This window comes from Dama dama, chromosome 20 (assembly GCF_033118175.1).
Source record: "Dama dama isolate Ldn47 chromosome 20, ASM3311817v1, whole genome shotgun sequence".
Taxonomy (NCBI): domain Eukaryota; kingdom Metazoa; phylum Chordata; class Mammalia; order Artiodactyla; family Cervidae; genus Dama; species Dama dama.
In genome coordinates, this window is record NC_083700.1 from 15,822,767 (window position 1) to 15,839,776 (window position 17,010).

Below are 17,010 nucleotides of genomic sequence, written 5' to 3' on the forward strand. Positions count from 1 at the left end.
CTGTGTGCATGTGTTAGTCGCTCAGTCAGGTCCGACTCTTTGTGACCCCGAGGACTGCAGCCCACTGGGCTCCTCTGTCCATGGAATTCTCCAGGCAAGTATACTGGAGTGGGTTACCATTCCCTTCTCCAGGATCTTCTTTGACCTGGGCATCAAACCCGGGTCTCCCGCATTGTGGGCAGATTCTTTACCATTTGAGCCACCACGGAAACCTGCCTAACTGGGACTGAAAACCTGAACTTCCCTGATCAGTTCTCATTTTACTGTTGCTCCAGTTGGTTTTTCCCCCTCAAACCTTGTGAGTCCCAGAAGCATCACTGCTTCAAGGGCCCAGGCACCATTTCTGAAATAGCTCTCACCCTAGGGGCATCAGTCGTGAATCCTGAGCCTGTGCGGGAATTTAGGAAAGGTGAAATCAGGTCCTGCACCTTGCAGAGTTGAAAGTCCATTTACTGGAGCTCAGCCTGCAACCCCCAAGAGCCAGGGCCAAGTTCCCAGCTAAAACGGACTCTGCTCCAAGCACAGTCTCTTGCCCACTGCCCAGATATATTCCTCCAATGCTGAACAGTGCAATGTGTTAGATGGACACAGGCTCCTGGGTTGCACCTCTTTCACTTGTGGGGGGGAACTTGGTGTGGCACCCCCATCGCTGAATCTCTAGTCATTGGAGAAGGGTCAGTCCTGCATGGCTGGTATTTCTCCCATAAAAGGTGGGCCTTCTTAACTGGTAGCAGCAGAAGGAAGCAGGAAGGAGGCCTGGATTGGGCCTGGGGCTCACCCTGTCCAGTAACCTGGTTTGGGGGAAACCATGAGTATTTCCCTCAAGGTTCTAGAAGGAAACTGGCTCCAGAGATAACCCAGATCAATGTCATGTGAAAAAAGGATGGAGATGGGGAGGGCAGTTAACAGGTAAGGGGGATGGGAAGAGCAGAAACTCTAGGCTAGGTTTAACCTTCAGGATACAGGGGCTCAGAGAAATGAACTGGTTTGTGCAGGGCAGGCCATCAAGCTAGTGAGCTGGGGAGCAAGTTGGGAGCCCACGACGGTCTGACCCTGAAGTTAAGGCTCTTCGGGGAGAGTAGGAGTGGAGGGAATAGGTGACCACCCCTCCCTTGCCCCAAGGCCTGATTTTGGTCGTCTTCTGCCTTCCTCCCGGGGCTGGCGGCTCCGGTGGGCGATCAGACAGCGGTACTGAGACAATGGCACTCTGTCCCGGGTAGGCGCTCCGGGACGATGGCTCATCCCTATGCAGGGGCCGCCTCCCCCACCCGGGCCTGGCCGCCACCCCCTTTCAGGCGGTGGAAGACGCGGCGGCGGCAGAGGGGGATTCTCACAGGCCGTTGGACATTTGCATAGCCCGCTCGCCCGCCCGGAGACATTGGCCCGCATTGTTCCCGGGAGGCGGCGGCGGCGGCGGGCGCACGGGCCGCGGCGCGCGGGGCGGCGCGGTGGACCCGGCTGGGAGTGGGCGGGAGGGCCAGACAAAGGAGACGGGCGCGCAGAGCTGGGCGGCGGCGGGTGGGGGAGATCCTGACGGTGGGAGAGAAATATCGGGGTGAGGTGGGGGGAGCACGGCTGCCGAGTTAGTCTGTCCCGGGACCACCACCTCCCCCGACTTCGGACACCCACGCCGTGTCTAATTCCTCCTCGAGCTGGGGCCACCGTGCGCCGTGATTTGAATCCCAATAGCGGGGCATCTCAGGCCTTTCCCAGGCTGCGCAGGTTCGGAGGGCGGGGTCCTCCAGGGGTCACAGGAGCAGCTCGGAGCTTCTGGCCTGGGGATGGTGAGGGGACGGTCCGGCCACACAGGCACAAAAGCACCCTGAGGTCCGTGGGGAACCTTGGACCTCTCCGCCAGATGTCTGGCCAGGAAACCTTGTTGTCATACTTGTGCCAAACTTGTCATACTTGTGCCAAACCAGAACAGTGACCACCTCCAGAAACCCTTCCCTAAGGGTTCTGACCCTGCTGGCTTGACAATGACCCCCGGGACAGCCGGTCTTCCCCTCTCAGTGGGGCTCTTGGAGGCAAGCAGGGGCTCAGGGTCCTCGTCCATCATTGTCCCCAGAACTCGGGCACTGGGGCTGGACAGGCAAGAGTTCATGAGTGGGCAAGTGTCCGATTGTCCTGCATTGAGAGTAATAATGGTGGTGATCAGAGGGGCTGTCCCTGAGGGGCAGAGGCCTCATTGTCCTGAAGGGGTGAGGAAGGAGCCCCCTTGGCCCCTGTCCCCGCCATCTCCTTGACCTGCTCATTGTCACCCTGTTGACCCAGCCTGAATGGATGGGCCACTGTGTGTGGGGGACCGATGGTGCTGAGCTAGGGGCTACAGGAAAGATGGGGGAGGGGCTCAGTCACAGGGCAGCAGACAGGCTCCTAGGATACCCTAGGAGATAGGGCATTTCTTGCCCTCTGAGCTATCTGCCTGAAAGCAGTGATGGAGGAGCACTCTATACCCAAACTGCAAATGATGATGGCTCAGTCCATCACTCGGACTGAACAATCTATGGACTGCCCACCAGGGTGCTGGGCACCAGAGGAAAAGCTGTGGGAGGGAGAGGAGGAAATGTAGAGTGAAAAAACAAGGGCCTGGTTTTGAAGAGTTCAGCCCTGGACAGAGTCCCCTGAGCTATGAAGCCAGGGTTCTGGATCTTGTAGATCTCAGCAGTGTCTTGAGCTGTGAGCAGCTTCGAGGGAGTAATGGAGACTCAACTGTTTGGTTACAGGATTTTTCAGGGCCGTCTCTTGTTGGGTAGCTACCACCCTATCCCTCCTTTCTCAAGGACCTCTTGGTGGTCACCCTGGGAACCTTCCTCCCTTAGAAGCTGGTAACTGTCCTCTCCCAGGGAGGGTTCAATTGTCACTTCTTCAGGAAGCCTCCCTGGATTGAGATGGGAGCAGTGACCAGCCTGGGCTGGAGCAGCCCCATTTTGTCAAGCCTGGAGGAGATTTGGTTATGGTCAGAAAAGAACCAGAGTGATCAGGAAAAGATCAGGTGGCAAAATGCCGGTGGTATGTGTAAATGAATACTCATATACTGGAACTTTAGCCACCCAGGCTAAGCAAGGGCAGGGAGGGTCTTATCCTCAAGTCTCTCCTTTCCTATAAGTCTTTCAGATCTCTGAGGACTGGTCAGGAAGCTCAGGGGCAGAACAGGTCAGCTGACTGGACCTGGATGTTTTCAGGGCTAGAGGGAAGGCTCTGCAGGATGGAATGGGGGATGGGCCTCTGCTTGTCCAGACTCCCACCCTCCTGGGGCTCACGGGACAGGCTGCCTTTCTGCAATCTCAGCAGTCATCCTTCTGCCTCAGCACAAGGATCTCCCTCCAACATATGGATCCCAGACAGCAACGGGGCAGGGGAGGCTGTGGAGGAAGGAGGGGAACTCAAGGGGAGGGATACACCAAGCCTATTTGGGCCACAAACGGGGGGTCCCATGGAGCACTTGTCCCTCAACAGCCCTCCTTGTTCCTCAGCTCTGTGCTGTCCTCTTTCTCCAGCCCAACTCAGTCCCTTTAACTACAGTGAGGATGGAGCCTCGTGGGAACACCTTTTGCCCCTATCCCAGGATTAGGCCCCAGAAATCCCTCCTGGGGTTTGGTCTTGAGGAAGAGGTCTGTAGTCTTGTTCACTCCTGTCAGAAGCCTGGGGAGCAGCAGGAGCGGGCAGAGGGGCTCCCAGCACTTCAGGTTTGGGAAAAGAGCTCTAGTCTACTGGAAGGATGGATTCCTAGTCGAATGAAAGATCTGGAAGCCCTAGCACCGCCTGACATGTGATGGGGACTGGGCGCTCAGAAAAGTCTTGTGGCAGCAGTAGTGAGGACCAGAGCTGAAGCAGGCAGGAAGGCCATTAAACTGCAGGAAGGACTTCCATTCTTGGTAGAGGATGCTGGAGCATGAAGGCCCCATCTTCCTCTGCTGGGTCTGGAGCGCCCTCTGGTGGTCTGATGGTGTCAGGCCGGCGGAAGCCCTGGGCCTGCCTCCCCCATTCCCTACAGCAACTCTGCTTTGCCCTTCCTAGGCCCCACTCCTCAGACTCCGGACAGGGACCTCAGTTTGTGCCTGGGGGCTGGCTGCTTCCAGCTTCTGAGGAGTTAGTGACGAAGAACTCCTTATGCTACTCTTAAGCCTCCCGGGGCCCCCTTCCTACTCTGTTCAGAGGTCACCCAAGTTGAGGGTCAGAGTGGTATTCATTCTAGAATAGGAAGAGCTCTCTAGCAGACTGAACTGTCTTGTAACAAACACACACTTGCTGAAGAGAAATGAGCTCCCTGTCTCTGGAAGCAAGTAAGCGCAGTCTGGGCATTGCCCTCATAGAAGACAGCACCCTAGGGGGAGTTCCTTAGACCCCAGGAGGCAGGATGTTGTCACCAGTCAGGTCTTTCTTCACCTGAGGTTCTAATATTGGGAGTTAGATGGTGCAAGAAACTCCCCACATTCTCAGCTGCACAAAAATAAAGGAGTCAGAGTCCTTGGTGACCATGGTATTTATCACCTTCAGAGAGCCAGGCCCTGGCTCAGGCTTCACAGTAACTGAGTGACGCTGGTCCAGGGAATCAGCAGTCCCTCGAGTGCCTCACTTGCAGGGTGTGGGGTGATGGGGTGGGGGTGGGGTGTGCAGGGCTCTCTCCTCACCATGACCAGTTATAGCCATCTGGCTCCTCCACCATCTCCCTAGCCTCCCACCACCTCTCCCCTAAGGCTCCCTATGGAAAGGAGCTCCTGTCTTATTTCCTGCAGCAGAAGTGATGGGAGCTAATAATGAGGAGCTTCCCCACGGTAGGCAGTCATCCTCTTCTGAAAGGAGAGCATCCTTCCAAGGGCTGGAAGCAAGTTAGGCCTGAGTCTCTGTTTCCTCTGATCCTTGGGCTAAATGCTCATGTTCCCCAGGCACCTGGAGGGCGGGGATGGAAGAGCAGGTGAAGGGTGAACCCCAGAGGAGAGGAGCAGGGGAGGAAGGAAAGAGGCAGGCTGGACCAGAGGAGGCGAGGCAGGGAAGGGGGTGTTTGAGGGTGAGAGGACAACGGCCTGAGGGGAGGCGACATCTCACCTCCCAGTAAATCTGGTCCTCGTAGCACTGGACATCTGGCGGGGAGTCCAGGATGGGCAGCCTCAGCAGGAGCCCTGGTGGCAGTAGAGGACAATGTGTGAGGCTTTTTGCTGCCCCCATGGGGGGGTTGCTAGGGCACAGAGGAGCTGGGAGGCATGAGGTCAATGTGATGCCTGGCACAGGCAGATCACAGCAGTATTTATCAAGCGCCACTTCTGCTAGGCCCTGTGCAGAATGCATGACAAAGCACTGCCTCCCCGAGTAATCACAGCAACTCTGCAGGATGGATAGGATCCCTGTGTTACAGAGAAGGGGACCAAGGTTCAGAGAAGTCACATATGAAAGTGTGCACAGTGGGAATGGACCAAATAGTGAGTCTGTCATGGACCACAGCTTGTAAGCTTTCTGGGGCTCCTCTCCAAGAGGGATGCAGAAAGTGTTTCTTGGGTAAATAAGTAATTAAATGAATGAATGAACTCTTATTTGAGGATAAGATCTCAAGGTGAGAGCAGGAAGGTGGGGATACCGAAGCATACAGACATCAGGAGGGACTGCCTGGCCTGGCATCATTGGGCAGGCCGCCTCTGTGGAAGGTTTCTGTGCCCCAGTCTATTGGTGAGCCAGCCAGGCCTCTTCCCTCCCCACCCCGGCCCAGCCCCCGCCCGGGAGATGGCACCACAGGCCTCAGGGCTCAGCCTGAGGTTGGGCTGCCCTCTAGTGGGGAGAGGGAGAGGCACACACAAACCACAGAGGAGAGGGGTTGGTCAGCAGGCTTCCCACCTTCCTTTGTGACCAGAAGGGAGAAAGTACCTGCTTGGTTCTCCTTACCTAGAGGGAGTTACCCCTGAACACCACAACCCCACCCTGCACCTGGCACGAAGTAGGTGCTCAACAGAGTAAATGAACGTCAGGGCAATGGGATCGATCCAATGGCCCTTCCTCCAGAGAAACACCCCGCCCCCCGCCCCGTCTTCTCCCCTCCCTGGAGCTCCTCCTGCCAATTCCCGACCCCAGCCAAGGTCACTCACCTCCAAGGCCCCCACCCACAGAGGCAAACGTCAGTGTGACAAACAGCCCGAAGAGCTGGTGCATGGCCTGAGATGTGGCACTGCGCTGGCCCTCGGCTATGAGTGGAAACACACTCTCTAGGCTGCAGGGAGAGGAGGGTGTGGGGAGACAGGGATGGAGCATGGAGCCAAGGCTGGTCAGGGCACCAGTGTCCTGCACCGCTTTCTGCAGCAGCTGAAAGGGCCCTGGGGAGCCTGCCAGGCTGAGTCACCTCCAGGCCTTTGCTCCCATTGAGCCCATTGGAGGGGAACACCTTCCCATCCCGTGTGCCAGCAATGCCCTCACACCTTTCAAGGCTCAGTCTGAGGGTCACTTTTGCCTCCCCTCTCCCCTGAGCCCTGATGTGCAAAAATTTATCCTAAGGGTCAGTGTCTCTTCCTTGACCCTTTAATAATGACACTGTTGAAATCATTTATTCAACGTCCTTCTGCTGCGCTTGACTGAGGACCAAGAAGGCAGTCCCTACCCCAGTTTCTTCAGCTTCCAGGGTATGGATCAATGAATGAATGAGAATAGGCAGCTTTTTTTTGTTGGCAGTGGTGGTCCACAAAAGGAGAAAGAGACTGAGGGAGTTAGTTTCAGGGGGATAATGATTCCATTGAGGATTGGGGGTGGGGTGAGGGTGGGGAGAACTCACCCATCTCCATAAGCTTCATGGGTGGCCAACCCCGCCACAAGGACCCCCAGGAGGGCTCCCAGGACCCCCGGCATCCCATGAAGGTTGTGTACGCCACATGTGTCTTGGACTTTGAGTTTGGACTCAAGGATGGGCTGGAGGACAGGACATCAATCATGAGTCTCATGTGTCCTCCCTCACCCAGGCCTGTTGGAGAGGAGGAAGGGTGTGAAGACCCCCTGCCCTGCTCAGGGCCTGAAGGGCTTATGTACCGTGAGGAACTTGTACCCCAGTGTGGAGATGGCCCCAGCCAGGAAGCCAGCTGCCAGGGCCCCAAAGGGTGTCAGCATCATTTCAGCTGATGTCCCCACTACAACCCCTCCGGCCAGTGCTGCGTTCTGCACGTGGACCTAGGGAGCACAGAAGAGACAGGCACGGGAGGCCCTTTCTGAGCGCCACACCCACCCCAAGCCCGCCCACCAGTGCCACCCGCTGCTTCTCCACCATCTAATCCTCCACCTCTCCTGTGGTCCTCGCCTCACCTCCTGCTCTGACCCCCAGCGCCTCCAGTGTAGATGTAGCCCACTGTGCCTCTGCCCTTACCTGTTCCCCTGGAGGATCTCAGACCTCTCCCTGGCCTCCCGGTCCACCCCTCTGCCTCTCCCCACGCCTCTTCCCCATACCATGTCCAGCCGCCCATCCCCCCCGACAAGGGCTGACAAAGCGAAGGTGCTGAGGGTGCTGGCGGTCAAGGAGTAGTATGTGTTGAGAGCGGTCCGATGCTGCCCGTCCCCCAGGGCGGTGAGTGCAGAGTTGAAACTAGGCCAGAAGATCCACAGGAAGATGGTCCCTAAATGGTGGGCAGGCAGGCAGAGTGAGAGGAAGTAAGTGACTCCCTCACAAGGTACAAGTTGTATAACTGCAGTCAAGTCACCTACTCTCATCAGCCTCAGTTTCCTCATCTGTAAAGTGGGGCTAGTGACATACCTCAGGAAGTGAGGACTAAAGGAGATGATGCATACCAAGTACCTAGCCACGGTCTGTTACTTTAGTTAGTGTTAGTCTCTCAGTCATGTCTGACTCTTTATGACCACATGGACTGTCGCCCCCCAGGCTCCTCTGTCCAAGGGATTCTTCAGGCAAGAGTACTAGAGTGGATTGCTATTCCTTTCTCCAGGAGATCTTCCAGGCATCAAACACAGGTCTCCTGCATTGCAGCTGGATTCTTTACCAGCTGAGCCACCAGGGAAATCCAACCATGGCCTCGTTGTTGTTCAGTAGCTCAGTTGTGTCCAACTCTTTGTGACCCTGTGGACTACAGCATACCAGGCTTCCCTGTCCTTCACCATGTCCCAGAGCTTGCTCAAACTCATGTCCATTGAGTTGATGATGCCATCCAACTATCTCATCCTCTGTTGTCCCCTTCTCCTCCCACCTTCAATCTTTCCCAGCATCAGGGTCTTTTCCAATGAGTCAGTTCTGCACATCAGGTGGCCAAGGCATTGCAGCTTCAGCTTTAGTCCTTCCAATGAATAGTCAGGGTTGATTTCCTTTAGGATTGACTGGTTTGATCTCCTTGTTGTCCAAGGGACTCTCAAGTGTCTTCTATGGCCTAGCTGGTACTAAATGTCTAACAACTGGTACCATTGAAGGGTACTGGCATGAGAGGGAGTTAGTTACTTGATTGAAAACCATGGGGGGTTGAGTTTTTTTTAAGTATCAGAAAAGGAAAAAGAAAAAGGCAAAGGGCACCACATGTCAGGCACGAATCTGGCACTTGATATCCGTAACAGGAATATCATTTGTTTTATAACCTCAACTGCCACCTGGAGAGGGTGGGCCCTGCCCTGAGCACTGGTGAGCTGGGCCTGGGCATCTAGGGCAGGAACTGGGAGCTCCATAGGCCTGCTGCCCTGTGAGATTCCCAGGTCAGTCCTGGAGGGAGAGGTGGGGGGCAAGAGAGGAGGGGTCTGGGGACCCTGTGGGGTAGGGTCAGCACGGCAAAGAGGCTTGAGTGACTGCCCCTTAGTCCTGAGTGGTCCCTGGGTTGCGATGTAACTTCTGCACCTCCACAGTCTGCAGTAAAATCTACCACACATACACATGTGTCTTCTGAGAAGAGTTTTGGGAGGAATCAAGGAAGAGACCCATTTTCCTGTCCAGCAGGAGCTGAGAGGCAGACGAAATCTGAGAATGTAAGCCTCCCAGGAAAGCACAGAAATCTTTGGGAGGCCTCTGGACTTCAAACCAAACTTATCAAAGGGCAAGGAGGCCTCAGTTGACCTAGGGTTCCATGTGCTCTGTTTCACAACACACCCAGATGTGAGCAAGAGACACAAAGCAAGTCTCTCTTTAATGTAAGAATGGGCACTTCAGTAACTACCCAATACTACCTTCAAAAAGGTAAAATATCAATTTCCTTTCCTGACTCATCAGTGAATGGAGAGGAGCAGAGGTACAGGCTTAGAAGAAATAGATGGTAATGAGGGTGCTTGCAGGTCAGACCCTACTCCTCCCAGGGGTGACCTGTGACCTCTCCTTCTCTCCTGAGAGTGCCAGGGCTTCCAGCAAATCTCCTCGGAGGAAGTGTCTTCAGGAGGTGGGAGGCAGCACCAAGGGAAAAGGCCTAGGGGTTAGAGATGGGGAGAAGCTGGTGGCACCCTGAGAGAGGGGGGGAGAAAGAGGTGGGGAGTGGGGAGGGGAAGGGGAGCAAATGACTGCAGGGGCCAGTATGCCTGACTGAGGAGTCTGGTATTTAACTGTGGGTAGGGGGGCCCTGAAGGCCTTTAAACAGAGATAGGTACCATCAGACTCGGATTTAGAAAGGCCCCTGGGATGGATCTTGGGCTTCCCTGTTGGCTCAGACAGTGAAGAAGCCACCTGCAATGCGGGAGACCTGGGTTTGATCCCTGGGTCAGAAGATCCCCTGGAAGAGGGTAGGCCAACCCACTCTAGTATTCTTGCCTGAAGAATCCCATGGACAAAGGAGCCTGGCGGGCTATAGTCCATGGGGTCACAAAGAATTGGACAAGACTGAGCGACTAACACCTTCATGAACATATTCTGGGATGGAGCCTGAGATCCATGAGCTCTGAGTTCTAAGAACCTATCATAAAACTACCAAAAATGATGAGCAAGGGTCCCCAGGCTGTGATGGAAGAGTCCGAGCTGGAAGGGAGTTTGCTGCCAGAACCCCATGACTTATAGGTGGCACCCCGAGACCAAGCCTGGATATGAACTAGCCCCTGACCCACCACACCTCGGCAGGCCTCACCGATCATGGCAAAGAGGTCTGAATGGTAGACGGAGCCCTGGCGATGCTTGCTTTTCTCCAGCTGGGGCCTATAGAGGACCCGGGAGAGGATCAGCCCGAAGTAAGCACCAAAAGTGTGGATAGTCATGGAGCCGCCTGCATCCTTCACCTGGGGAGGTGGGGCTGAGGTCGAAGGGCAGCCCCTTGCCCCACTCCTACCCCATGCCTTCCCTGCTCAGGGCCTGGCCATGCCCACTCCTCACGCCATCCCCATCCCAACTCACCTCCAGGAGACTAAGGAGGACAAACTCGTTGAGGCCAAACAGCACCACCTCCAGCAGGGCCATGAGCAGCAGCTGAACCGGCCCAGTCTTGCCCAGGATGGCCCCAAAGGAGATGAGCACGGCCCCAGCACAGAAGTCAGCATTGATCATGCTGGGGGTTCGGATGCGGGGGTGAGGGGGGCTGGAAACAAGGGCAGCCCGAGGGGGAGGGGGCGGGGAGGGGGCAAGGAACGCTCCAGGCTAAATTCTTTCCCTGGGAGGTGGGAAGGGATCACCTCCCTTTTTTGTGGAGATTCGTAGATTTGGCAAACAAAGCCCAGGACAGGTGGAAGAACCAGCTTTTGAATCAACAGCCAGCCCTGCCCTTTTCCACGATGCTATCTATCCTCCCAACAGCTCTTGAGTAATAAGGGGCCTAAAGGGAGGTGTGGGTCAAGGACGGAAGAAGAAATCAGACAACAAGAACAGGCAGGGTACCCAAAAGAAATCAACTGATGGGTCAAAAAACCTAGGTCAGGAAGCAGACTTGAAAGACCAGGCTTGAGCTGGGTCCCTTGGGCAGGGGCCTCCCAGGTAGACCTAGGGGAGCCAGGGAGGCCCCTGCTGCCCACCTCTCCACGCCTACAAGGATGTAGCCACCGCTGAAGGAGTGGAAGAAGCCCTGGATGAGCGTGGACCACTGCAGGGCAAAGGCGGCCAGGAGGAAGGTGAAGCCCACGCTGCTGAAGCCGTAGCGCTGCAGGAAGACCATGAGGAAGCCGAAACCCACGAAGATCATGACATGCACATCCTGGAAGCCTGCGAGGGGGGCATTTGGGACTACTCAGGCCACCACCTATCTACCCATCAGCCATCCTGCCGCAACCCCCAGCTCTCACCAGCCAGTGCCGCCTTGAGGCCGGAGCCAAGCCTATAAAATTCCCCAAGGCGTGGCCAGGCCTCCCAGCCTGGCTCACCGGTATAGAGCTGCCCAGCTTGGGACCCCCACCATCCCTGTTGTCCCCAGGTCAGAGCAAGAGAGTAGAGCCTTCTGCTCTCTTCTCTACCCGGCTCAATGGCCCAATCCCTGGGACTTTACGACCGGTGAAAAGTCCCACCTTTCCTGTGAGGTTTCCTGCAGCAGCCCCCGCCCTCTGTGATGGAATTCTCTTCCCCTTCTGGCCTCTGTGCTGGAAGTTCATCTTGATGTCTAACCTCCATTCCTCATACTTCAGAATCTATGCCTCTCCAATTTTAGGGTTTTAAATTTTACAAATTAATTGATAAAATAACTGTTAACTTTGTAGAACTGTATAAAATTAATAACTTTGTTAAGAGGTTATCTTAGGGAAAAAAGGAATTGAAGGGAGGGGGAGGGCTGCTGAGCCATACAACTCTGGTGCAAATAACACCCCCTGGAGATTTGCAATATGGCCACTTATGGGAAAGAAGATTTTACCCTATAGTTTGCTTCTTTCTATACTTTGGATATCTTAACTTTATAGATGAATTACTTGAATTTTTTAAGTGTCAGTGGGGTTTCTGGGGAGGGAGACTTGGGGTCTTTTCTGTTTGCTTTCCATTTAGTGTACAAAAATCTAAAATAATAAACAGCCATATTGAAAATGAGATACATACAACAATTTGCTTTGTATTATTTTGTTTTGTACCCCTCCCACCATCTACTTGTAAATAGGGCTAGAAACACAACCTCGGGTGATGTTCAGCCAGTGCATCTCATCCTGTTTCCTTTGTCTTGGGTCTGTGTATCAGAAATGCTGTGCTATCCTTGGTTTTAATTGCGAAACACTAGAGGAACATTTGAGTGCATTATTGCATCTGTTGTAAATAACTTATTGAGAAACAGGGTCGACCAACCATCACCCTAAACTCTCCTTTCATAGCTCCAAGTGGGAAATTTCTCCTGGAACTTAGTACTAGGAAATGTCATCTCCCCTAAGGAACAAGGAACTGACCTGCTTTCCTTCACTTATGTTTACTAAGAAGTCATAGAACTGAAAACAAACAAACAAACAAAAAACCTAAGCAGTCATGCATCAGACTCTGGGAATGTAGCTGTCACTGGAAGACAGACATCAAAGGAATCAAAGAATCACATATGTGAGGCTTCCTTTATTCTGATGAGAACATGTAACTGTCCATATTTCCCCTTTTTCTTGGCTGCCCGTAGCTCAAAGCTACATTGATATTTCAACTATAACTGCTTTAGGCCTTCACAGCCTTCATTATTTGTGTTCTTCTCTGCTTTTCTTTTCTTATTCACGTTTTTGTTGTAAATGAATTCAAGTAGAAAGAGGCAGATCACAAAGAAAAAAAATCACAATCACCTTTTTTATTTAAAGGTAAAGAAGCAACAACAAGGGATTTCCCTGATGGCCCAGTGGCTAAGACTCTCTGCTCTCAATGTAGAGGGCCTGGGTTCAATCCCTGGTTGGGGAACTAGATCCCACATGTGGCTACTAAAGATCCTAAGGGCCACATCTAAGACCCAGCACAGCCAAACAAATAAATAAGAACCATCAACAAGCCAAATATGTACTACTGAACTTTAGAATGCAATCAATAACTTTGAGAGAAGCAAATGTGTGTGTGTGTGCTGAGTATGGGCTGATAGGAAAGGAGTTTGCAAGCCCCTGCAGAGAGTTGGGGACATGCAGCCCCGGCGGCCAAGGGGGTGAGGGTCTGGAGGTCCACTGGCCTCGCTAGATGTCCCCACCACTGTGCCACTACTCCAGCCCTGCCCACTCCTCAAGTCGCCAAGATCTCTCTTCCCTCTCAGGTCTTAAACCCAACAGAAAAGGAGAGGTATTGTTTAGATCTCAGTATGCAGCCTTAGTGCTTTCAGCCTCACCACCTGACTTGTCTTCTCCTTGTGCAAACAGTAAAGGGGATGCCATGTCTGTTCTTTCGCCCAAGGACAGCAAGACAACAGAGGGGGCTGGGGCACAGGGCTCCGTGCCCAAACTGCTCCAGAACTTGTCTTAAATGGCAATATTTACATCTCCCACCTGGGGTTTGTTTAGAATCAAAACTCAATCCCACGGCTTTTCACCTGGAATCTAAACACCAAGAAATCTCCTTTATTCATTCCATTCCATGGAATGTTCCACACAGACATTCTCTGTGGGCTGTGGAGGGTAAGGGGCTATTCCAGCTGGAGGCAGGGGGATAGATATGATGATCCCTCAACATTCCCTTCAGGGGATCCCTGGGTCCAGCAGCATGGAGTCTGTTTCCCATCATATCCCCAACCCCTCCAAACCCATGCACCTTTGGCTGGAGAGAAGGTTAAAGCCCTCCAGGGCCACCTGTCATCCTCCCTCCTTCCCTTACTGCCTCTCCCCAACCCCACCAGATGATTCCTGAACAAGGTCAGACTGTGGGACAAGGGAACAGGGACAGCTGGGGCTTTAGCATCTCACAGAGCTGGCTTTAAATTCCAGCACACACACACACACACACACACACACACACACACACACACACACCCCTACACTTCTCACTGTGTGACCATGGATAAGACACTTAACCTCTCTAAGCCTCAGTTTCCTCATCTGTAAAGTGGGGATATAAAATATGAGAAGCAGGAAAAAGGGAGTGGTGAGCTGGGGAGGTCATCTCTCCCCACCACTCTACCTCCACCTGCCTTTAAGAGGGCAGATCAGGCTGTATTCTCCTAGAAGAGTCAAAAACCACTCTGGTCCCAGTCACCCACACCCCTAACCCCAACTCAGGAAGATCCTGTTTCCATCTGTCTTAAATCCCTCTTCTTGCAAGTAAGGTCTCAGAGACAGACAAAAAAGAACCTGTCCATATTTTTTCTTAGAACCCTTTTTCATCTTTGCTTCTGTGTCCCCTGTACACTTAGACCTTCCCCCTAGTCTTTTCCCCCTCTGATTTTCCATGACTTATCTCATGAAATAAGAGGTTTGCAATGTGGGGTAAATGCTGAAGATGGGGAGTCAAGAGACCTGGTTCTAGGTAGGCTGACTTGCTGTGTTATCTGGCGCAGTCGCATTACCTCTCTGGTTCTCTCTCCACCTCTGAGAGGAGTGAACCAGCTGGGCTCTGAAGGCCCTTCCTGTAGAGGTAACAGCAGACACTCAGAGCAGCCATGCCCGTGGCGTCGGCTAGCCCCACTGCTTACCGGCAGCGGCAAAACTCCCTTTCATCTCCCAAATCAAAGGGCAGTGGCCACACCACCCTCTGGCCCTGACCACTTCTCCTGGACACAGGGACAGTGGTGACTTGGCGCACCAAAGCCCCAGGCTCCAGGCACCTCACACCTCCCTCCTTTCCAACCCATCCCCAGGGTCCCAAGTCCACAGGGATAAAAACCTAGTGCAGAAAGAGGTAAGATTCCCACTGCTGTTCCTCTTACTGCAATCCAGGGACAGAAAGCTGTGTATTCAGGAGAGTTTATCATGCAACGGAGGGGCAAGGAAGGTCAGGGAGGCCTTTGAAGCAACCAGGGCTTGGAGGCCTTGATTGAGGCCCATGGGAGAAGCAAATAGGGGTTCATGACAGGCAGCCAGGTCAGACTCTAGAGCAAGCGCTTACAACTCTCAGTCCATGGACTGTTCCCCCTCCAACTCTGGACAAATGCATGACCCCAAAAACCTGCCATCCCAGCTCTGTGGCTTTCATTTCAGCATCCGTGGCTCACTCATGCAGCCAGAATTGGGGTAAAATGTGGGGAAGGAGGAGGTGTAGCCCCTTCTGCCTAGGACCAAACCTCCACCAATACTTTGGCCACCTGATGCAAAGAGCTGACTCACTGGAAAAGACCTTGATGCTCGGAAAGATTGAGGACAGGAGGAAAAGGGGGCAAGAGAGGATGAGATGGTTAGATGGCATCACCGACTCAATGGACATGAATTTGAGCAAACTCTGGGAGATGGTGAAGGACAGGGGAGCCTGGCATGCTGCGTTCCATTGGGTCATAAAGAGTTGGACACGGTGGAGCGACTGAACAAAACCAAGCTTCCACTGCACCCTCTCAATCCTCAGCACTGTGAGCTTCCTTGTACTGGGGCTGGAAGAGAGTCAGGTGAGGACAGCTGCCACCAGCTCTGCACACAGAAAGTAAGGTAATAAAAGCTGGGATTTTTATAGGAGACACCCACATTCTGGGCCTTCTTTGAATGTATATCTTTCAGACGAAGGCACCTTTCTTCTCATTGCTCAGATGGGGAAAATTGAGGCTTAGAGACCTGCTCAAACATTTGTAACAAAGTTTGGGAGATTTGGTGCCCTTGGTCCTAGCTGCCCAGGGCCTGAGTCACAAGGCTGGTCCCCCAACCTTGAGGGAGAGGTTCTGTCCACAACATGAAGCAGGGGCTCAAATTTCTCCTTCCTGGGCCTTGTCAGCATGCAGGTGAGCTGTGGTGCTAGGAGCTTAGGATGACCAAGTCCTAGTTCCATCTCTGTCACTCACATACTAGGTGATCCTGAATGAATCACAGCCCCTTTGAGCCTCAGCTTCCTTCCCTGTGAAATGGGTTAATGACCCTGCCTTGCCTCCTCCTTGGGGCTGTGAGGCTGCTACTCTGCGATTGGCTGGTGGCTACTTACATCATTTTTTCTCTGACTCTGGAAGAACCAGCTTTGGGGGACTGGGGAAGAAATGTCTGAACCCACCAGCCTTGGCTGCCTTCACAGCTATTACCTGCATCACTGTCTCCCGCACCCCACCCACTACCTCCCCTGCCCAGAGGATTTCTTTTTCTCCTTGTGTTCAAGGTGGAGGCCTGAGAAAAGACAGTCTCTAGGCAAAGCCCAGCTAGGCCAACAGGAGAGTAGATAAAGCTGGAGCTTCAGATTTGGGTTCAAATCCCAGCTCGCTCAGTTCCCAGACCCTGAACCAGCCACCTAAACTCTCTTAGCTCAGTTTCCCCATCTTTGTCTACTTCACAGACTAAAGGAGAAAATGCATGTGCCGCCTTTGGCATAATACCTGGAACGTGGCAGACACTAGTGAAAGGATATTATTATAAATCTGGGGCACCTTCATCTCAAAGCAAGAGGGTTGCCCACCTAGGGGTAGATCTGGGCTCCCTCCCAAGTAGTCCCTCCCAAGACACCAGGGAAACTTAGAGTCTTAGCTCCCCGTGCGCCCTCACCCGCACTCACTTGGGTAGCGAAAGTAAAATTCATTGTCCGCGTCACTGTGGTTGCCCCAGTGCCAGAGGGCAGCGTCGGTTTCACGGTTGTAGCGGACAAAGACCGCAAAGAGGATGGCGGTGGCGCCCTGGAGGAGGAGGCACAGCAGGGGCAGCTGCAGTCGCCGGCCTGCGGAGCGGCGGGGAGACCAAGCCATGGGACAGAGGCTGCGAGTCTCCGACGCAGCTGTGGCTCCAGGCGCGTGGCGCGAGCAGAACTCCCGGGGCGGGCGGGGCGGGCAGGTATCGTGCGAGCCAGGCCCCGCCCACTGAGCTAGGCCCCGCCCATCACGAGGAGGCTTGCCAGAGCCTTCCTACCCGCGCTCAGTTCCCAGTCCCCGTTCCAGGAAGCGGGGTGTCGCGGGGAAGGCGAGGGCCTGGGCCCCAGACGTGAGGCGGGCCGAGGAGTGGGAGAAGGTGGGGCGTTCGTACCCCCAAGTCCTCTTTCCTTTGGCCCAGCTGACCCTGATGCCGTTCCTGTTGGGACAGGTCCTTGGAAATAACCCTGGAAAGGCTCCCTGCGTCCTGCCCTGCTCCGGCACAGCTGCGGGACCGGTGGGGCTGGAGGGAGAAAGAAGG

The 17,010-nt window shown here is 54.0% G+C and overlaps 1 protein-coding gene across 1 annotated transcript; it reads right to left on the reverse strand.

The window, feature by feature from the left end:
- Nucleotides 1-4,468: 4,468 nt before the first annotated feature.
- On the reverse strand, nucleotides 4,469-16,659 carry RHBG (Rh family B glycoprotein). The gene is made up of 10 exons (XM_061120548.1): nucleotides 16,403-16,659; nucleotides 10,882-11,068; nucleotides 10,271-10,421; nucleotides 10,008-10,155; nucleotides 7,417-7,583; nucleotides 7,006-7,143; nucleotides 6,755-6,888; nucleotides 6,078-6,199; nucleotides 5,050-5,123; nucleotides 4,469-4,893 (listed from the first exon to the last, which is right to left on the reverse strand). The coding sequence occupies exons 1-10, from the start codon at nucleotides 16,587-16,589 to the stop codon at nucleotides 4,834-4,836; spliced, it is 1,368 nt and encodes a 455-aa protein (XP_060976531.1). The 5' UTR covers nucleotides 16,590-16,659; the 3' UTR covers nucleotides 4,469-4,833.
- Nucleotides 16,660-17,010: the final 351 nt, after the last annotated feature.

Coding starts and splice junctions, on each gene's coding strand:
- RHBG (XM_061120548.1), bottom strand. CDS start 16,589: ATGGCTTGGTCTCCCCGCCGCTCCGCAGGCCGGCGACTGCAGCTGCCC. Junction 11,069..16,402: donor ATTTTACTTTCGCTACCCAA/GTGAGTGCGGGT, acceptor CCCCCCTCGCAG/GCTTCCAGGATGTGCATGTC. Junction 4,894..5,049: donor AGGACCAGATTTACTGGGAG/GTGAGATGTCGC, acceptor CCCGCCCTCCAG/GTGCCTGGGGAACATGAGCA.